Below are 22,539 nucleotides of genomic sequence, written 5' to 3'. Positions count from 1 at the left end.
TTGTTGTTATAGGATCATGGGAAATTGATCCAAAGGACCTGACCTTCTTGAAGGAGCTGGGGACTGGACAATTTGGAGTAGTGAAGTATGGGAAATGGAGGGGCCAGTATGACGTGGCCGTCAAGATGATCAAAGAAGGCTCCATGTCTGAGGATGAGTTCATTGAAGAAGCCAAAGTCATGATGTGAGTTACAGTCCAAACTCAACTCTCCACCCAGTCTAGGAATTACCAGGATGGTTCCCACTGGGTTTTAAGGTGATTTATAGTAAGAGATTTGGGACCATGGCCTGAGGTCAAACTTTGATTGGTGGGAGTAACTGCTAAGGTAGTCATTTCTCTTAGATATTGGTGGAGAGTAGTATTGATCATAGGCGTGTACCATCTCAGTAGCATTTGGGGGTAAATGTAGAAAATGAGACTTTCAAAAGGAAGACATTCTGATGTAGCCTTAGTGTTCATTCAGCCCTGGGCTTGTTTCCTGTTCTATTGATGGACTCCAAATCCTGGCTCACCCTCATATATTAGGCACTTCTGGAGTTTAGGGTAGGAAGGAGGAGCATTAACTTGTTATTTTGGTCCCTCATCTGACACTCTACTCCCAGGCCAACTCCTTTCCTCCTCAGCTCCTTTCTGAATAGTATTCAGAGCCAGAAAGGGAGGACTGGTTCATTGCCTTTCCTGTAGGAATCTGTCCCATGAGAAACTGGTGCAGTTGTACGGCGTCTGCACTAAACAGCGCCCCATCTTCATCATCACTGAGTACATGGCCAATGGCTGCCTCCTGAACTACCTGAGGGAGATGCGCCACCGCTTCCAGACTCAGCAGCTGCTGGAGATGTGCAAGGATGTCTGTGAAGCCATGGAATACCTGGAGTCAAAGCAGTTCCTCCACCGAGACCTGGTAGGACCTCAGAAGGATTGGCCTGGGTCCAAGGGCTGAGGGGGTGGAAGTAGCAAAGGAAGACCTATCACACAATCCCTGAGGAGGGTGGCTGGAGCCATCATTTCAGTTTTATCTAGAAAACACTATAAGTTTGGTGAGCCTCTTCCCCAGTGGTCAGCCAGTCAAAGATCTCTGGCCTCAACACCACAGGTTCTGCCATGGTGGGAGCTAGAGCACTCACTCCCAGCCCCCTACCATGACAAGGAAATGGTGGGGTCCTTCAGGGGCAGAAGGGCAGCCCTGCTTCCTGATGGGACTGCTCTTAGCACAGAAGCATCATTTTGGTTATATCAGAGTCACAAACTGGGGGTCTGTTGGTACATTTGGTTTTTTTTTAATGTTATATATTAGTTAGCAAACACTTAAAAACATTTCACATTAAATAACTGAATTTCCAGCTTCTCTTGAAAATCTAGACCATCTTGTAACACCAGGCCCACATTCTCATAGGCCATGCTAACAGTTGGCTGGAGCTGACACCTATGAAAATGCGGGCCTGGTGTTACAATATGGTCTAACTGATTACAGGAAAGTGGCTGGCCTCCTTTAGACCAGATACTTTCCTGACACCTCCACCCACCCACTTCACTCTGTCACTTCACCTGCCTGGCCTCTGGAGGCATCCGAGTTTGGGCCCCTGTTTATTTCAGCCAGGTCAAGGCTCAAATCGCCTTAGTCCCACTGGCAGAAAAGCAGAAAACAAAACACACTTGCCTTCTGTTCTCCCTTAACTCTCAGCATTTCAATGCAGGAAGGGTTGTCGTGGAATTGCCAATGTGAGTGAAATCATTCTGCAAGTCCTCAGTGCTTTACTTATGACTACGGGGGTTGCTCTATATGTGGTGGAAGTGCATCAGAATTTCTCAGTGGCATCAACTGACTCCTGTTAGGTGGGAAGGTGTCTCTATGTGAAGATGAGGCTTCCCTGGCTTCACTCCCCTGGTGGGCAGAAGTTTTGTGCCTTTAACCTGTGTGCCAGGGACAGAGTCTCACTGGTATGTGTTGCACTGCAGGCGGCCCGAAACTGTTTGGTAAATGATCAAGGAGTTGTTAAAGTATCTGACTTCGGCCTGTCCAGGTGAGTGTGCCTTTTTCATTTTTCCCTCTAAAAGTAAAAATGGCACGGTACAAACATGAGGTGACACTGTAATTTTTACTCCTCTCCCTTTTCCCCCTAATTCTAGTCTTTTCCACCATCTTTCTATACTTTTTCTTTCTCTGAATGGTTTAAGTCACTTTCCACCTCTTGTTTTATTGTTATATCCCTCTCTTCTCCTTTCTCCTTTGCTCTTTTTTTAAAAGCTAATTTCTCCAATACTTTATGTTGATCTGTTAATCCTGTTGACTTTACTCCATGTCTCATTCTTTCCTAATCAGTCTAATTCCCACTGACAACTGCAGAATAGAAGGAAGGGAAGGATGAGAAAAGAGAAAGGAAAGAAGGCTAGAGAAGAGGAAGGGAGTACCTATTAGATCTTATTTCACTTCATCCTTGCTGTAACCATATTGTCAACCAGGAAAGCTATATCAGATATGAAAACAGGAATCTGTTAGAAATAACATTTGTAAAAGACACTGGTTGGCCTGTAGGCGTATATTTGTGCAACTCTTGTGGTTGTGCCAAGAAAATTTAAGCAAATATCAAGCTCTCCAAATTCTAACAGTAACAAGTCCTGAATCCTTTGCAGGTATGTTCTGGATGATGAATACACAAGCTCAGTAGGCTCCAAATTTCCAGTCCGGTGGTCTCCACCAGAAGTTCTTATGTATAGCAAGTTCAGCAGCAAATCTGACATTTGGGCTTTTGGTGAGTGGATAAGATCACATGGATTATACAGCTCAAAGGAAAAGGAACGCAGTGGAGGAAATTCACACTCTGTAACCTGCACAGAGAGACTGTTATTTGTTCTTGCTTTCATTCATCTAATTCTTAGGGAGTCAGGCACCACAGAGGTTTCTGGGGATTAAAAACAGTAAACTAGACATGATCCCTGCCTTCTTAGAACTTAGAATATATTGAGGGAAACAAACAATTCATTCAGTATGCCACAGCTTCTGAATACTGATTATGTACCAGGGACTCTGCCAGACCCTATAACTATAAAGACAAATAAGATGCTGTCTCTCTCCTAAAGGACTAATAGTCAAGGGCAACCCTGATAACCCTCCAGTGTACTCAGTACTATAGCAGAAGTTTGAACAAAATGAAAAAAAACACAGAGGGGAGAACCAGATGAATGTAATGTTTGAGGTTGATTTAGGAAGACTAGGATCCCTACTACCCAGAAACAACACATTTTTTTTTCATTTTCTAGGGGTGCTGATGTGGGAAATTTACTCTCTGGGGAAGATGCCATATGAAAGATTTACTAACAGTGAAACAGCTGAACACATTGCCCAAGGCCTACGTCTCTACCGGCCTCATCTTGCTTCCGAGAGGGTATATACCATAATGTACAGCTGCTGGCATGAGGTAAGTGTTTTATTGGGACCTCAAATTATTTCCTTGAACCTACTTTCCCATTTAGCTGGCCAAGCACCCCAGCCCCACTCTCCTGGGCCACATAGCAGCTGGGCACAGACAGACAGCTGTGCACATTCTTGGATCCTGGCCTACATCCCAATCATTTCACGGCCAGAAGTTTTTCCAGGCCCATTCCAATTCTCACTAGAGTATCATTAGCAGACCCCAATACCAACTTGGCTTTAGGGAGAGGGGTGTTGTGGGGCCATGTCACCTAGCATAAGCAGGCAGCCAAAGGTACTCAGACAAGTGTATGGACATTAAAAAAGAAAAGTCATTAAAATCTGTGTTCATTCCTTTGGGAGTCATTGGCCCTTTCTTCTACTTTACTAACTGCACACCTTTTCTGGCTGTGGTCCTAAATGAGATTTTTTTTTAAAACCCTAAGGCCTGAAAGGAAACTAAAATGGGTAGTGCTCATGTTTGTTTTTTTTTTTAAATACAGTGCATTACGGGATATGTGGGTAGATGTGGTATTTTGAAAATAAACAGCCTGTCCCACTATTAAAATGCTTTGCTGCTCTCACCTTGGGTTCTTCCAGGGGTGCCTTCTCCACTTTCAGTAGATCCTTGGCAACCTTAATTTGGCAACCTAAATGTCTGGTAGGAAATAAGTGCTCAGCTCTTAGTTCTGCCCCACTAGAAACAGGGAAAGACAGACAGTGTCCAACAAGCATATATGTGAACCTGGAGCCATCTCTGTGGGGTGAAAAGTGGGCATTTGGATCAGAACATGGCTCCTTTCCCCTAACAAATCACTGAGGTCACAAAGAAAGTTTGGAGAAAGGGAAAACCCCTAGGAGCCATTTCCCTTCTCTCTCCCATGCCAAGCAGGATTAAGGGTGATTGACTATGCTCCCTCCCAACTAGGACATCCTCACTCTGCTAGTTAAGTATTTCAGACAGGCACTTTCTCCACAGCCTGTTTAAAGCAGGTAGTCATGAAACTGGATTCACATCAGAATCCCTGGGAAACTCTTAAAACTGCAGATGATTGGGCCTTATTTCCAGAGATTCTGATTAGGTATGTCTAGAGTGGGACTTGGGTATGTCTTTTTAAACTTCCCAGGAAATTCTGATACTCAGCTAGGTTTGAGAATTCAAAGGAACAAGAAATGATGACTTTTTGGTTCTGATGGATTGAGACCTTTCTTGCATGAATATGCCCTGAGTCACTAAATCCCTCAGGGGCTTATGGACCAATGGCTATCACAGAGGGCCTTAGTCTGGAGGCCAGATGGTGGTAATAAGAGGTCCCAGGTGCTTAGGATCCCTACCCAGTGATGCAGCCCATGGTTTTGAAATGTTAATTCCTTTGTTAACTTTGGCTACAGGATGGTAGAAACAAGTGTTTGAAACCAAACTAAAAATTATCACACCTTATAGGATTTCAGCTCTGTCAACCACTTAAACTTCTTTGGTTGCCACTTGAGGTTCCAAAATAAGAATGCATTGGTGCACAATTATGTAATGAATTTTGCCCTTAGTTTTAATCAGTGTTTGTCAGTGGAATTTTCACATTGTCCTCACCACATTAACCACCCGAGTTACTAAAGATTTAAAGTGCACAAGGACTTTATGGAGCACTTCTATTTCTCCCCTCACCCCTTTTTTTCTTTTGGTAATCCACAGGGTATGCTACTGGGCATATAGCATAAACTTCATAAACATTTGCTGTTTACTCACTGTGCTTCCCTTGAATTTTGGACTCTGGTCCACTATAACACTCTATTTTTTCTTTGGTTTTAGAAAGCAGATGAACGTCCCACCTTCAAAATTCTTCTGAGCAACATTCTAGATGTCATGGATGAAGAATCCTGAGCTCACCAATAAGCTTCTTGGTTCTACTCCTCTACTCCACAAGCCCCAATTTCACTTTCTTTGAGGAAATTCCAGACTTACAGGCCCTGGAGCCTTTGTGCTCTTGCTGAATACACAAAGGCCCCTCTCCACATCTAGGAATGCCTTTCTATCTCTTCCCTTGGATAGTACCTTCTGAGCAAAGGCCAAGGAATTATTGTGCCTGGTATTTTCCCCCAGAGAGGAAATTTCCCAAGAGTATTAAAACAGACTGAATTTGGGATGGAAACATTTTTGGGGAGGGAGGGAATGTAAATAGCCTCACAATGGGTCCAACTGCTCTTTGGGTAGGCAATAGAGCTTGCGGGGAGGGAGGCAGAATTTGGCAGGAATAAAATGGTGTCATAAAAATGGGATGGGAGGGTGTTTTGATAAAATAAAATTACTGGAAAGCATGAAAGTTTCTTGCTATTTCGATTAATCATGCAGCCTCTCTGAAGCGCCCTATAAAACTGCTGTGTGGCACTCATCTGTCATATTCCTACTGGGAGAACTCCACAGGATTCTCCGCATTTAACCCCTCTGGCTCTTGGAAAATTCTGCTTCTGAATCAGAGACAGTGATCACAAACCAAAGCACACTGCCTGACACTCAGTAGGCATTAGATACTATTGGAATGAATCTGACAGTTGGAGACAAACTCTGCCAGATCCTCTTTTCCCTACCTCAGGCGGGGTAAACTCCATTAAAGAACTAGAGCCAGGGGCCCAGGACAGCTAAGTGACGGGCCCAGCAGTCCGGGCCGAGCACTAGCTTGGCAGTGGGGAAAGCGCGGGTCAATTTGGAAGCCGGCAGGGGCGGGGCTGTTGGGCCGGCCAGGAACGGGCCACATGGTCTGAAGTAACTTCCTTTTTTTACCTTCTTTATTTCTTGTCTTTTTGAAATAAGGTCTCGACAGCGCCACGGCGCTGGGCGACGAGTCCTGTGACCTCAGGCGTCAGGTGTGGCGCCACCGCGGGGTCGTGCGCGGGAAGGCGCGAGGCGCGCGGCGCGCGGGCAGCTGGGAGGAGCGCCCAGAGCGGGGGGCGGGCCCGCGCGTAGGGCCGCGCGCCGGCGCAGCGCGCTCCCCGCGCAGTCCCGGAGGCAGTGGATTGTGGTTCCGGTTCCGCCGCGGAGACACGTGAAGGTCGGTGAGTTGGTGCGGAGTTTGTCTCGGCACGCGTGGCCGCGCTGGGATGGAGTCCTCCTCGTCTTCCTCCGCAGCGGGTTTGGGCTCGGTCGACCCGCAGCTGCAGCATTTCATCGAGGTAGAGACTCAGAAGCAGCGCTTCCAGCAGCTGGTGCACCAGATGACGGAACTTTGTTGGGTGAGGAGCCTGGGGCTGGGACCTGGCCACTGTACCTACTTTCCTGCCCTTGCCTCGCGCAACTCGCCACGACTCCTGGGATTCGGGGAAGGGAGAGGACCCAGCAGCACCCCTTGGTTTCCTTAGGTTCCTCAGGTCGAGCCGGAAGGGAAAAAGAGTGACTCCGCTTCTCAGAGGGCTGTCACGCCGGACCTTGGCTTTGTTAGTGCAGAGGATTGGAGATCATAGAAGACTTATGCCGTTGTCCCAACCAGTACTTTAGGCACCTAAGGTTGAAGCTGCCAGTGCTGGTCACCAAGACTGATGAGAGTCCCAAGTACTGGGATTTCATTTTTGGCACCCTGAGTCCCAGAGAACCAGTGAATCTCCTGTCCCTGCACTCTTCAGAGTTTGCCTTGATTACTCAGTTGCTCTAAGCGTCCCTCCTGAGAAGTGAGTGGCTCTAGCCCACTAACTATAAAAGTGGGGTAATCTCTATCAACATACACACTTTTTTGCCTTCTTGTTGGATTGTTGTGTAATACCAAGCCGTTTCAGGTCTGAAGGTTGAGGAATTGAGTATGCCCAGTGAGGGGACTTTGGCAAAAGGGTAGAAGGCATTTATTTGCAGCTTGGGATCAAAGTGTTCTCTGGCAGCCAAAGACAGCATAACTGCCCTGCCTTGACATACAAAATTCACAGAATTCAGAGGCCAAGGATAATTTTCCTTGGAAGTGGAGAGTCTGAGGCTTGTGTACACAACAGAGAATAATGAACGAAATTCATTTGAACCATAAACTTATGGTATTGCTAGACTCTGACCCTTAAAAAATGCTTAATCAACTCCTGTCTGCCTTGAACCAGAGTGCTTTGATTCTTTTAAAAAATCTGATTCATTACATTTGGACCAGCAGGTGGTGTGGTTAAGGACTCCTTTAAGAATCTGAAAGTTGTGGGCCCTTTAGGAAAATTCATACAATTTTCCATTCATCTTGAGAAAGGATTCAAGAGCCTCTGGCTTACGTAGGCATTAAAGAATCTCCAGTCATAGATATTCTTTTTTCCTTTGGTAGGTTTTAGTGTGTCTTATAGGCATTTAATGCAAGTAGCATTGTAGAGTTCTAACCAAATTCAGCGAAGGGTTAACTTCCCTTGTATTTTGCTACCTATCTTGCTTTGTAACATCTCAGCTCCACCATTTTCTGGCCCCATGACTTAGGACAAAGTATCTCTGTGCCACAACTTCCGTAAAATGAAGATTAATAATAGTATCTATTCCATAGGGTTGTTGTGAGAATTTAATGTAAGGCTGTAGAAAATTGCCATAAAGTAAGCTGCCAAATGTGAACTATTATTAACATATCAGATACTGTTTTTAGGTGAAGTTTTTCCTCTAAGCAACAAGAAGCTCCCCTTCCTTTTTTTGCCAAGTTCCCTTTGTGATTCTGTATCTTGTCCTGAGCAGGAAAAGTGCATGGACAAGCCTGGGCCAAAGTTGGACAGTCGGGCTGAGGCCTGTTTTGTGAACTGCGTTGAGCGCTTCATTGATACAAGCCAATTCATCTTGAATCGACTGGAACAGACCCAGAAATCCAAGCCAGTCTTCTCAGAAAGCCTTTCTGACTGACCTGAGTATTACCTCTTTGGAAAAGGAAGGTAGTTCAAGAAATGAAGAGCAGTTGATGGGATGGTTGAAGAAAAGGCTGTGGGGGGATCGGCTCCCACCTTTGTCACTCTTGGGACATCCTGTCATCTGAGAATGAACAAAGACCAATTTTTGTGTGTGGGGGTGGTTTGAGGGTCAAATGTGTTTGGGGTTGTGTTTTTTAATGCTAATCTTGGGAAAACAATTGACAGGTGAATGGAAAACTCCACTAGATGTATATTACTGTATGTGGGACGATGCTTACCTCATAGTCCCATTAACTGCTTCCTATAATTTTAATAGTGGAACTGCTCTATAATTTGATAGTGGGACCACATAGGTAATAATCTGTTATTTGTGTGGATTCCTTTCAGATTTCTGGAGAGATCGATATACATCTTTGTGTCTCTCAGAAAGGGCAGCAGTGGGGGAAAGAGTAATTTGGTACTTTACTGTAGGCCTCCTTATCTAATGTTTGATTATCAGTGCTGGAAAAAAATGTATGGATTATTCATACAGTACATTTCACCTTTCTAGGTTATCTCCCTCCCTTATACTGTGATTCACTTAAATATCTATATGTAAAGTACAGTCTTGAGCTAGTACAGGTAGCCTGAGAGTCTAGAGGCCTTTAGTTAAAGGAATCTAGCCAGCGAACATAATTCTCATACTAAACTGCCACAAGGAACAAGTTAACTTACCCTGTATGTCAGGGTCCAAAAAAATTTAAAGATGTGCCTAAATGAAAAAATAAGTTATAAAGATTTAGGCCAGTCAAAAACTAACAGCAGTTTCAGGTAGAGGTGCATGCCTAATGTAAATCAGCATAGTTTCCATTTACTGCGTTCTTTTAATCACTGAAATAAAAGCTTCTACAAGATTCAAGTCTGATTGAGAAGGCTTTCTATTCTGGTTATCACCTACACCCAGGAGAGATTTGGTGTGGGCTGGTTCCAAGGCTGAAATGTAGTCAGCCTGGGTACCTGTTCTGTGAAAATTATGGCACAGTATTCCAGGGACTGCTGACCTTTTTGTTAGAAAAGAGAACCTAGAGATGAGATGGAGAGGGAAGGAATTCAGTGCTGATGGTTAGTTCCCTGAGTGTAGTAGAAGAGATTATAGTGACTGGATTCCCCTCCTCTTACTTCAGATCCTAGTGGACTGGAGTATAGACCTAAAGTGGAACTACTTGTTGGGAGCCTCTAGTGCAAACCCATGAAAGTTGAGAAATACACATTTCTAGAAGCCTCAAGTCCCTGTTTAACTTCCCACCATATAGGCACTACAAGGAAATTTTTAAAACTCCTGATGAAAACACAACTCATCAAACATTTAAATACCTACTCTGCTGGACACTGTTTTTGGTGCCAGGGTTTCAGCAGTGCACAGAAACAGTCCCTGCCTGTGTGGAGCTTCTGTTTTAGTACGGGGAGACAGGCAACAAACACATCCATATGTCAATATAATGAGTGCCGAGGAGAAGAAGCAGAGTAAGGGTGTCAGGGAATGTTTATGGGGCATTGTTATTTTAGCTAAAGATGATTGGAGAAGGTCTCTTTGGGGAGGTGGCATTTCAGCAGAGACCTGAAAGAACTAAGTGACCAAGCCATATAGGTATCTGAAAGAAGAATGTTTCAGGTAGGGGTGACACCAAGTCCAAAGGCCCTAAGGTGGAACTGCATGCTGTGACACCAGTGTAGAAGAAAAGTCGAAGGTCAGTATGGCTGGAGTAAAATGAGTAGGAGAATAGTAAGAAATATGGTCAGAGACAGATCGGGGGATGGCGGGTGGGGATGTGCTGATCATGTAGGGCGTTATAGGCCATTGTGAGGACTTGGCTTTTACCAAGCAAGATGGGGAGCCATTTGAGGGTTTTTAGCAGACAGTGATGTGATATGACGTGATATAACTTAAGTTTTAGCAGTGCCTGGCTGCTGTTTGGATAACATGTATATGGTAAAGAAGTAGTATTAGAAGCAGCAGGGTAGTAGGAATAATGGCATTCGAAGTCCAGGAGAAATCAGGCTTTTAGGATGAGTATCTGGTGTATACCTTGTGTCTATATGCCCGTGTTGATTTCCCCCCCCCATAAAATTTAAGAGTTCATGTAACACCTCAAGTCATAAAGGAAGGATCCTTTAGTCTTTTCCATATTCTTACTTCTTCCTTTTTATTATATATTACTTATTATATTTTTTACTCTATCGTTATTTCTTATTCTTCATTACCTGTTAAAGTATTCTCATTACCTTTAGACACAAACTGATATGTCTGTTTTACAAAGTATTATTGCTTGCTTAGCTAATGTACATAATAAGAAAGAGGATCTGTCAGATTCATGTAATACGCTTGAGCACCAAGTATATCTTCGACACTACTAGACACAGGACAAGGGGAATGAAAAGGTAGACCATTTGCCTGCATCCTCTTGGAGGTTACGTACCAGAGCAACAATTTGAGCTCGTTTGTTTTGTCAGCCTAAGAAATTTATTTTCAGAACCTTGATAGAAAGGGTACTGTCAGCCCTAATGACATTCAAAGTCCTCATTTCAAATATTCAGGGTAGAAAATTCAAGACTCAATGTAAAACAGAAGGATTGGATTAGCAGACTCTTCCTGAAATGAAAAGAAGCCTAAGATATAAAATATAAATACAAAGCTGCTCTGGTGGTGGAGGTGTCTGGAGGCCTGCTTGCTATTGTCTCCTGCCCATCCCTATGCACCACCTCCCCTGGTTCCTAAGGCACTGTCTCAGGACCTCTAGGGTTTATGCAAGCATACTGTGAAAACTGGAACCAGACTATCCCTAAAGCCCCCGCCCATGAATGAACATTAGGGGTAACGCATACAAGGAAATCAAGAACTTGATATTTATTTATGCAAACAAATCTCCAAGAGGAGTGTGAATTAAAAAACATAAGTCAATAAACCCCATGTAAAATAGCCTTTACATGGAAAACAATTGATGGTGCTTTTTAAACCAATTTTTCCTTGTATCAATACCTTAGTACAAAATTTTGGCCTAGGGAGATTTTAGCTCAGAGTCCTCATGCTCCCTCTCAGCCTCATTTTTTTGTTTTTGGCATCTTCTGGACTCAAAAGAGGTTGATAGAGAAAAGTCTGGTAACCTTCATTTTCATTCCATGGAGGAATAAGGGTATTGTTTACATTTATTGATCTTAAGTTAAATGACAGTAGGTATGGACCAAAAGGGATATCTCAAAAGCTATAGAGGAAAAATGGCCAAGAGCTATGCAAAGGAAACCACAGGAGGTACCACTAAAATTGTTGAGGGCCATATGCTGCCATTTCTTGAAAAGAATGGCAGAGCAGGTCATGACAGCAGTAGGGAAAAGGAAATACTACATGGGAATGACTGCATAAATACCGAAAATATCCAAGGCCCTGTTCAGATAGTTTATCTGAATGCTTACACAAATCACAAGGCAAATCAAGAGTATCCAGCCCAGGGCTGGTTTTGTGATTGGCTTCCCTAAAACAGCTGCTCAAGGCAGTGTCCAAACTTGATACCTGACACAGAACGTGAGCCAACAGAAGAGCAGATGAGAATATACACCCGAGGTTACTCTGGTCATCCCAAGGTCCCACTATGAAGACAAGTAAGTGGAACTGATCACAATACACAGGGCAAAAAAGATGAATCCTGCAATAAAATAATTGAATTACTATTTTTAACGCTTATATAAGAAATGCTAAAGCTATTTGACAAATCATTACATTCTTAACACCTTAACAAGTGAGCATTTGAGCAATTAGCTGTTTAATCTGTGAATTAAAAGTTGTGTATCTAAAGCTATGTCTTGGAAAAATCCCTCAAAAAGGCAAAGCCTATACAATATAATTGTGCTACACAGAAATACATAGAAGGGATAATTAGGATATGGCAAACCAGGATTCAGAGGTACTGACCAGGAATTCCAGATGAGCAAATGGGCCAACAGAATTTTGAGATGTATCTGCAATATAATAATAATAGCTATGCTTTATTGAGGGTATGCATACTGCTTGCCACACAATGTACTAAGTATTTAACATTGGATCATCTTTTTAAAAATTAACAATTCTGTGTGAGAGGAGCTATTATATTCATTTTACAGATGGAGAAGCTGAAGCTCGGAGAAATTATTCAAGGTTACACAGCTAATAAGTTATAGGAATAGGATTTGAGCCCAGGCAGTTTGACTCCAGAGCTCATGGGCTGAAATACTATACTAAACTGCCTCCTAAAGTGTTTAAAGATAGGAAGTAATGTTTCTCTAGAAGGTGGGGCCAGAATGATGGGAACATTTCATTCTAGAGATGCCATCGTAGAGTGGAAAGAGCCGGAGTTTTAGAGTTAGGCAGAACTGGGTTCAAAGCTTGACTCGGCCAGTACCTGCGTGACATTAGGGAAGTCACTTAACCTCTGATCCTCAGTTTCTTTACAAAAAACTCAGTTGGTAATGCCTACCTCACAGGGTTGAAAAATGAGAGTGCATGTAAAGTGCTTGGCACACTGTAGGTACTTTAATGTAGCTATCATTTATTATTATTATTCAGAACTGAGCATCTTTGATCATCCTGGCAGAGTTGTTTGGGAGAACAAGAAAAAAGAAGTCACTTCATGAAGCTAACTAGTTGATAAAGTGGCAGAGCTAAAGGAGCATGTAATGTTAAGAAGTTTGAGTTTTATGTTGCAATCAATGGATAGCTGTTGGAGAATTTTTAAGTGGAATAATATAATATTTGTACTTGTTTCATGACAAAAGTACTACCTGCATGTTTTAAAACTTTCAAACAATATAGAATTGCTTACGATAAATGGAAGTCCTCCTCTTACCCTCATATATGCATTTAGAAAGATCATTTTCACAACTATATGGTAGTTGGATTAAGACTAGGAGAATAGTAAGGGTATTTCGTTAGTTCAGGCAAGAGACTGTGGAGGATTGAATTCAGATAGTGGAATTGGGGATGGACAGGAGGGGACATGTTAGGAATATGAGGGAGCTGTGAGAGAAATCTGGAGTAAAATGGAGAGGGAGTAAGACATTATAGGGAAAGAGGTAGGGGATAGAATAATGTGCCAGTGAGACCATGCCTTGGGACTCAAAAGGCAGCAAAAGTGACTGGGAAGAGAGGGAGATAACACAACTGATAACGTTGAACAGGCTTCAGAGAGGAAATTACACAAATGCCCATCCCCATGGGTAACCCCTGGAATTTATTGCTGCCCTCCAATTTGAGGAACATAAGCATATCACCAAAGTCAAAAGATTACTCACAATGTTCTATAAACTTTTCATGGGAAAAGTTAGAAACAAGCCAAGAGGAAAAAAAAGATAAAATATTATTTGAGTTTTAACACTGTATTCTGATGAGGTAAGGAGGAATGAGTAGAAAGACAAAAAGGAAAAAAAGGGAGGCAGGGAGTCAGCAGTACAGTCATCCCTACAGGGGGATTGGTTCCAGGACACCCCCCTCACCCCTGCAGATACCAAAATATGCAGGTGCTTGAGTCCCTTATATAAATGTAGTATTTGCATATAACTTACATCCTGCTGTATGTATATTTTAAATCACCTCTAGATTACATATAATGCCCAATACAGTATAATGTAAGTGCCATGTAAATAGTTGCCAGAGTTCAGGAAATTAAAAGTTTTGCTCTTTGGAACTTTCTGGATTTTCTTCCAAATATTTTCAATATGCGGTTGGTTAAATCCACAGATGTGGAACCTGTGGATACAGAGGGCCTACTGTATTTGTTAAACTGTCCTTCAGACCTATAGTTATTTCCTTAAAGCTTAAACCATTTGCTATATAACATGACTGACCTGTGTATTAAACCAGTATTGTTCCAATTAAAAATCTCAGGTGGTCATGATATTGCTAGATGTACCTTGTCACTCCAAAGGAAACATCAACACGGCTTAGTTGCAACAGCTATCCATCATTATGTGGCAGCATACACCACCAGGTTGAAAGAGCTGATCCCCATTTTTCAAGCATTTTCTTTTTTTTCTTTCCCTTAGGCAGGTCCCAGGGATGCTTTATTTTCTTCTTCTTTTCTTGAAGCTGCCAACACTTTGAGGTTCTTCCCATCAGATTAACTATAATTCCTAATCACTCCATTCTCCACAAGACAAACATATAGGCTCTTAGCATAGTAAGGGTTTTGCTTTGAATCACCATGGGAGAATAGACATGGGACAACATGCAGAATAAATACAGGGAAGTTACAAAGGTTACAGAATTTTACAAATTTCTAACAATCAACTCTGATTCATATTCCCTTCCTTACTGATACAGTGATTACCAAGATCTCCTTTGGTCTTTATTCTTTAGTGGGCTTTCAGCTTCCCCACTGCACACAAAACTCAGAAGCGAAAAAAGAAAGGGTTATTAATTTTGTCTACATAAAAAATTATGAACAGCAAAAACTTCCATAAGCAAAGTTAAAAGAAAAAGAAATGGGGAACAAATATTTGAAACTTTTCTACAAAGGACCTAATTTACTTCTTATATAAAGGGCTCCTACAAGTCAATAATAAAAGAACAGTCACTCGATAGATGGGCAAAGGATATAAGGAGACAGCACAAAGAAATAGAAATGCAAATGGCTCTTGAACATGTGAAAAGATGTTTATATTTAAGAGAAAATTTTAAAACCTGCACTGAGATATCATCTTTGTGGGTGCAAGGAAGCAGGTACTCTTTACTGGTCAGAATGTAAATTGGTACCACCTCCATGGACAGCAGTTTAGCAATATCTACCAAATTGATAGATATATAAACCTATTCCAGAAATCTGACTTCTAGAAACTCATCCTGCAGATATACTCACATGTACAAAATGAGGAACCTCTTTATATACTGATATGGAATGAGCTCCAATACATATTAAATTAAATTAAAACAGCAGTATTTAAGACACAATATGCTACCATTTGTGCAAAAGGGGGAGATTAAAATACATGTACACATTTGCTTGAATAAGCATAAATTATCTCTTGAAGGATATTGTTAACATTGATTGCTTGCAGGGAGAGGAACTGGGTGGTTAGAGAGTAGGAGTGAGAGGGAGACTTTTTACTATATATCTTTTCTCTATGCCTTTTGAATTTTGAATCATGTGACTATATTACTCATTCAAAAATTAATATTATTTTTTGGAAGAAAAATCAAACTCTCATTTTTATATATTCTTGTACCCAGTAGTTTGTAGATCCTCTTGGATTTTTCTAGTAGACAATAAAAAAAACATATCATCTATAACAACATTGCTTTTGTTTCTTTCTAAGCCTTACACTTTTTGGTTTGTTTTGCTTTATTCACGGGCTTCCAGTACAATAGTGAGTAGAAGCAGTGCTGGTCAGCATCCTTGTCATCTTCCTGACTCTTCTAAAAAATTAATATTATGTTAAAAATAAAATTTCTCCCCACTTCAGAACTCTGAGCTCTGTACTAAGAAGCGGAGAGGTGATGGAAACCACTTCCAGGAATAAAAATCCTATATCTCAGCTACAGTAATGTCAGATGCCCACTAGTTGCAAATAGATTATTTATATATCTAAGGACCTCAAGTAGGGATGGGATAAGTGGGGGGTAGTGAGTAAGGCATTCACCTTGTGTGCAAAATTTAAGGGGATGCCAAAAAACTCAGTGATCAAGATAAATACTTTAATGCAATATTTTAAAAATCAAAATTAGTGCAAAAATTCATGATGAACAAAACGTCAAAATTTTAAATAAAGACAATGCCATACTGAGCCATACTGGAGTGTGAGGAAAAAGGAAAAATGTGGGCCCCATATATGTGTTTTTGTGTATTCTTGAATGGTTAATTTTTTCCCGAACATTAAAGCAGTTGAAAAAATGTTGGAAAAATTGAAAAGTAGATACATTACAACTCACAGCATTAAGTTTAAATATTTTATCAACACTAAAAGCAGAATTAAATTTTACTTTCCTGCCTTTAATGGAAGTAAATTCATCAATAATATTTTCATTAAAACCAATAATAGTCTCATTAAATATTTTCTTAGGCCTAATAAGAATATATAGAATTTGGGGGAAGTGCTAGTAATCTAGTGGGATTTATATGCAATGTAAGGGCTTCCCTGGTGCAGTGGTTGGGAATCCACCTGCCAGTGCAGGGGACACAGGTTCGAGCCCTGGTCGGGGAAGATCCCACATGCCGCGGAGCAACTGGGCCCGTGCACCACGACTGCTGAGCCTGCGCTCTGGAGCCCGCGAGCCACAACTGCTGAGCCCATGTGCCACAGCTACTGAAGCCCGCGTGCCTAGAGCCCATGCTCTGCAATAAGAGAAGCCACCGCAATGAGAAGCCCGCGCACAGCAACGAAGAGTAGCCCCCGCTTGCCGCAACTAGAGGAAACCCGCGCGCAGCACCGAAGACCCAACGCAGCCAAAAATTTTTAAAAAATAAATTAAATAAATTTATAAAAATAAATAAATAATACAAGGTGGATATTGGAGAATCTCTGGAAATAAGGATCACAAGGTAGACATGTACTATTTAGTTACGCCATGTTAAGGAGTTTAGATTTTATTTTGAAGGTGATGGTGAACCTCTAAAGTATTTCAAGCACATGTTTTAGGAAGATTACAATCACACCAGTGTCAAGGACTGAAAAAGGACAAGACTGGAAGTAGGTACCTGATAGATTTTTAAGTCAGAAATGTAATTCCAAGGTAGATAGGGTAAATTATTATTATTTTTTTTTTTTTGCGGTACGCGGGCCTTTCACTGTTGTGGCCTCTCCCGTTGCGGAGCACAGGCTCCGGACGCGCAGGCTCAGCGGCCATGGCCCACGGGCCCAGCCGCTCCGCGGCATGTGGGATCTTCCCGGACCGGGGCACGAACCCGTGTCCCCTTCATCGGCAGGCGGACTCTCAACCACTGCGCCACCAGGGAGGCCCGATAGGGTAAGTTTTGATGAATAAATAAGAGGAGCAAGGGACTTCCCTGGTGGTCCAGTGGTTAAGACTCCATGCAGGGGGCGCGGGTTTGATCCCTGGTCGGGGAACTAAGATCCCACATGCCGCACGGTGTGGCCAAAAAAAAAAAGAGGAGCAAAAGGGAATAAATGAGGATGACCCACCATTCAAGATTCGCCCATTTACCACCTGTTGTGTATCCGTATTACACATTTGTTCTTGAAATGTGTGAAAGGAAATATATTACTCTCTCCTTTCTAAGAAGCATGCCAAGCACCTTTTATTTTTGTAGCTGAACTCACCAAAAAAGTTGAGGATCATTAATCTGGTCAATTTTCTCATATTACAAATGACCCATCCATAATATATATATATGACATATGTGAAATGTATCCTTCTCACCCTCACTATAGTCCTTTTCAACAAAGTTCTTTTCAAGAAACTGGCACAAAATCTGGTATTCTACCAGATATGCCAAGATTAGGATAAAAGAAAAAAGGCAGCAGACCTCAGATAACTGGTAGGTTGACAGTTTTGTTTTCTTTTTTAGGCAAGCAGAAATATTTAAAGATGATGAAATAGGGCAGAAAAATCCATTTACATTCTTCCCTGAAAGAAAGGAGGATGACCTTTTAAATAAGAATTTTTAAAATTGAAGTATAGTTGATTTACAATATTATACTAGTTTCAGGTGTACAGCACAGTGATTCAGTATTTTTACAGATTATACTCCATTAAAAGTTAGTACAAGATGAAGGCTGTAATTCCCTGTGTGGTAAAATATATCCTTGTTACTTATCTATTTTATGCATAGTAGTTTGTATCTAACATCTAAGACAATGCTGCCTGCCATCCTAGGATTACTTACCTTTAAAAATAATCTTTGATATCCATTTTCAGCAATGCGGTGGCCAAAATGACCTGAAAGTCCAACCACATTACAAAACACTTGGAAATACAGAATAAAATATAACATCCTTTTAAATGTATAGCTGAGTTTACAGGTAAGTAAAGGAAATCACTAGGGGTCGAAACACAAAGTGGAAAACCGAACACAAGAACATTTAGTGAATGTTGAAGTTGTAGCCGCTCTGATGGTGTGGTGCAAGTGGCTTGGTTATCTCACAAAGTAGGGTGCTTAGATTCTGATGCCCATGTAGAGGCAGGAGACAGAGCCTTGGGCCTAAGTAAGGCAGAGAATTGGAGCTGGGACACCTGTAGAAAGTTGGAACTTTCAAAGGACTACATCTTCAGTAAGGGTGAACTAGACAAAAAAATCCATTCACTAGTATCAAGAAACAACCTGGGATCTGGGAAGGTGGAAAAAAGGTCTTCCCACGAGGATTTGTATCCTCAAGCCTTCTTTCACATGGGTTTGAGATTCAAAATGTATACTTCTTGCAAAGTCCAAGAATCCTCCAGATCTAAAAATTAGCACAAAGTGGGTCCTAGCTGTTGATATTCCTCAAACTACTTGGCAGAAGCAACATAAAACAGCTCTAAGGGGACAAATCCTCCACAAGATCCCCACAGGTAAAGCTACACTGAACATGACTTACAATAAAAAATTATAAAACACATGAAGAAACACCCCACCATAAGCCAATGTCTCAAGATACAACAGCAGGATTAGACCCCAAATCTTCAGATAATAGAATCATCTAATGCACACTGTAAAATAACTATGCTTAAGATTAAAGACATAAGTGAAACATGAGAAAAAAAGAAGACACTATTTGTTTTAAAGAGACCAAGTAGTTTTGAAAGAAAATTCTAGAAATTAAAAAACACAGTTTTAATGTTAAAAACTCAATGGATATATTAAACCATAGATTGGGCACAGCTAAAAAGTGGTAAACTGGAACACATATACAAAATATAACACAGAGAGATAGATAAAGAATTTAAAATATGAAAGAGAGGTAAAGAGACATAGAGGACAAATGGAAAAAAAGTAATATTCAAAGAACTAATGGCTGAGAATGTTCCAGAACTGAAGAATTAAAGATGTGAATTCTCAGATTCAGGAAGTATGAGTCCTGAGCAGGAAAAATACAAACTAAATTCACATTTAGACCATTTTGGTGTATCTTCAGAACATCAAAACAAATGATCATAATGATAATACTTAACATTTCCTGTGTGCCAGGATTGTTCTCAACACTTTACTCAAAAGACAATCATTTTAATATATTGGTATATTTTTCTTCCAGTCTTTTATCCATGCATGTTTATGTACATATACAAAAATTTCGAAGACAAATAAGAATAATACTGCACATATAATTTTGTATTCTATTTTTTTACTCAACTTCTTTCCATAAGCATTTTCCTATGTCATTAAGCAGCAGCAGCAGCAACAAAGGCACAAATAACAGCTAACATTTTAGTGTCGTGGTTATGAACATGGGTTTTGAAGTCAAACTTTGTGTTTGAATCCCAGCTCACCACTTACTAGCTGTGTGACCTTGGGTAAGTGACTCATCCTCTCTCTGGTCCCATTTTCTCATCTGTAAGAACCTACATCCTAGAGTTATTGCGAGTTACTATTAACTAAGCTATCTGCCAGGCACTGTGCTAGATGCATGAATAATCTCATTTAATCCTCACAAAATCCCTGTGGGTTAAAACTGTTATTGCCCCTATTTTACAGATGAGAAAAGTGGGGCTTAGAAAGACTAAGTGATTTGCCCAAAATCACATAGCCAGTGATGGTGCTTCAACTTGAATTCAGATGTCTCCAAAACCTATACTCTTGATTGTCATGCTACACTCTTTCTTCTTCAATATGTTTGAATGGCTTCATGGTATGTAGAGATCATAAAGCTCATCACAATATTCCCCAAATGTTGCACATTTAGATATTTTCCACTCATTTCCTATTACAAATAACCCAGTGAAGAACATCTTTGTCCATAAAATATTGTGTGAACTTCAGATAAACCCCTTAGGGTAGTTATTCTGAAGTGGACTTAGACTAAGTATGAACATTTTAAGGCTCTTAACATAAGCTGGCAAACTGCTTTCCAGAACTTTGGTAGTTTATGAGAATAAGGTTAAATATGTTTTCATATATTGACCACCTATTTATATGCTTTGACCGTGTTTCTTCAAAGATGTTCATTTTTCTAACTTGTCTGTATGCTGAATAGTTATATATTATGTTATGGTATATACATTATATGTTATATGTATATATTTACATGTTATATATAATATATATTAAGTTATATGTTTTATAGTTATATAGTATGGATATTAGCCAGTTTTATCTTATAAATTTTTAATAAACTTTTTATTGTAGAATAGCTTTAGACTTTCAGAAAAGTTGTGAAGACAGTACAGAGTTTTCATATACTCCACACCCAGTTTCCTCTATTGTTACACCTTACATTAATATGGTACAGTTGTCACAACTAATGAACCAATACATTATTAACTAAAGTTCATACTTTATTCAGGTTTCCTTATTTTTTTTTAACCTAATGTCCTTTATCATCCAGGATACCACAGTACATTTAGTCATCATGTCTTCTTAGGCTCCTTTTGCTGTGGCTTTTTTTGCCTGTTAAACTTTTTTTTGCAAATCTTTTACTTCCAATTTATAATTTGCCTTTCTCATGTATGTGTTTTTTTTCTGATGCATATAAAAAGTAAATTGTACATTCAAATATATCAGTATTTTCTTCTGTGATATCTTCTCCTGTATTTATACTTAGGAAGTTCTTCCCCATATCAGATTGAGGAAAATGTTTACCTATATAATTTCTTATTGTTTCATACTTTCATTTTTATATTTATATCTAACTCACTAGTCCACATGGAATTTATTTTGGTATATGGTATGAAGGAGGCAGTCTAATTTACTTTTTCCCGAATAGTTACCATTTCTCTGAGCACCATCTTTTATAAATTCTTTCCTTTTCCCACTGATTTGTGATTCTCTATTACCTATTAAGGTTTGTTTCTGGGCTGTCTATTCTTTTCCACTGTTAGGATGACCAATCATCCCAGTTTGCTCAGGACCGTCTCAGTTTTAGCACCAAAAGTCCCATGTCCTGGGTAGCCCCTCAGTCCTGGGCAAACCCCCCATTGGACAGAGTGGTTGGTCAACGTATCCACTGTCTTTTCTTGTGCCATTGCTATGCTGTCTTATTTACTGTTGCTTTATAATACATCTTCATATCTAATAGAGCAAGTACCCTTCACTGTTCTCTCCAAAAATTGATTGTTTCTCCTTCTAGATGAAATTCAGAGTATTTTACCAAATCCCAAAATAACAATTCTAGTGGGGTTGCATTACAGTTACAAATAATTTGAGGACAGACAATTTTGCAATATTGAGTCTTCTCATGCAATATGGAATGCCTCTTTCAAGTCTTCTTGCATGTTTCTTATCAAAGATTCAAAGTTGTTTTCATATAGGCCCTTACATACATTTCATTCCTAGGCAATATAAAATTTTATACTGCTATATTAAATGGGATCTTTTTTCCTCCATTATATTTTCTAAATAATTTAAAAGATATTTTTATGTATATCCACACAATTTTACCTAAATGCATAAATGTGAATTATACACATGCTTTATTTATTAATCACAGCCTTTTTTTCCTTTTGTTTTTTGCTTGGCTACCCCAACTCTTCTCCACTTCTACCCCTGCCACACATGTTAATAACCTAATATGTACCTTTCCGTTTTCCCCATACTTAGAGAAATCTATACAGATAGATATAGATAGATGATAGATGATAGATAGATAGATAGATAGATAGATAGATAGGTAGGTAGATAGATGACAGACGATAGATAGGTAAATATGTCTTTTGGTCATTGATTTTTTGTGTACTTTTATTTATTTTTAACATCTTGATTGGAGTGTAATTGCTTTACAATGTTGTGTTAGTTGCTGCTGTATAACAAAGTGAATCAGCTATATGTATACGTATATCCCCATATCCCCTTCCTCTTGAGCCTCTCTCCCACCCTCCCTATCCTACCCTTCTAGGTGGTCACAAGGCATCGAGCTGATCTCCCTGTGCTATGCAGCAGTCACTGATTTTTTAAAATGGAGTCATATTATATACATCAGTAGATATTTTCAGATTGTTTACCATGACTATAATACCAAATATTTCTACCATCAATGTGTAAGAACACCTGTATGGGAAAAAGCACTTTCTCCTGTGTTTCTCCTTTACTCTCACACTACTACCACACAATATCTCTGACACCAGATGTGTGGTTTTTCCACACATCAAGCAATTCTCTGACACCAGATGGGTGTCCTACAATTCAATTCAGTCCTAACGCTA

The 22,539-nt window shown here is 40.4% G+C and overlaps 2 protein-coding genes across 3 annotated transcripts in view; both read left to right on the top strand.

Annotated features, from left to right (window-relative positions):
* Positions 1-5,723, top strand: part of BTK (Bruton tyrosine kinase) — a 28,405-nt gene extending 22,682 nt beyond the window's left edge. The window contains exons 14-19 of one of the 2 annotated variants that reach the window (XM_065900738.1): positions 13-184; positions 686-902; positions 1,958-2,022; positions 2,633-2,751; positions 3,260-3,417; positions 5,218-5,723. In XM_065900738.1, coding sequence (XP_065756810.1) covers positions 13-184; positions 686-902; positions 1,958-2,022; positions 2,633-2,751; positions 3,260-3,417; positions 5,218-5,289 — 803 coding nt within the window. In that variant the 3' untranslated portion in view covers positions 5,290-5,723. The remainder of the gene's footprint in view (positions 1-12; positions 185-685; positions 903-1,957; positions 2,023-2,632; positions 2,752-3,259; positions 3,418-5,217) is intronic. The other variant, XM_065900739.1, reaches the window with a different exon arrangement.
* Positions 5,724-6,390: 667 nt separating this feature from the next.
* TIMM8A (translocase of inner mitochondrial membrane 8A) lies at positions 6,391-9,144 on the top strand. The gene is made up of 2 exons (XM_065901127.1): positions 6,391-6,635; positions 8,080-9,144. Exons 1-2 carry the CDS (start codon positions 6,504-6,506, stop codon positions 8,239-8,241), a joined length of 294 nt encoding a protein of 97 aa, XP_065757199.1. The 5' UTR covers positions 6,391-6,503; the 3' UTR covers positions 8,242-9,144.
* Positions 9,145-22,539: the final 13,395 nt, after the last annotated feature.

Source organism: Phocoena phocoena, chromosome X (assembly GCF_963924675.1).
Source record: "Phocoena phocoena chromosome X, mPhoPho1.1, whole genome shotgun sequence".
In the NCBI taxonomy this organism is placed as follows: Eukaryota; Metazoa; Chordata; class Mammalia; order Artiodactyla; family Phocoenidae; genus Phocoena; species Phocoena phocoena.
The sequence above is the reverse complement of the archived record's forward strand: the minus strand, read 5'-3'. Positions and strand labels throughout refer to the sequence as shown.

Coding starts and splice junctions, on each gene's coding strand:
- TIMM8A (XM_065901127.1), top strand. CDS start 6,504: ATGGAGTCCTCCTCGTCTTCCTCCGCAGCGGGTTTGGGCTCGGTCGAC. Junction 6,636..8,079: donor AGATGACGGAACTTTGTTGG/GTGAGGAGCCTG, acceptor TGTCCTGAGCAG/GAAAAGTGCATGGACAAGCC.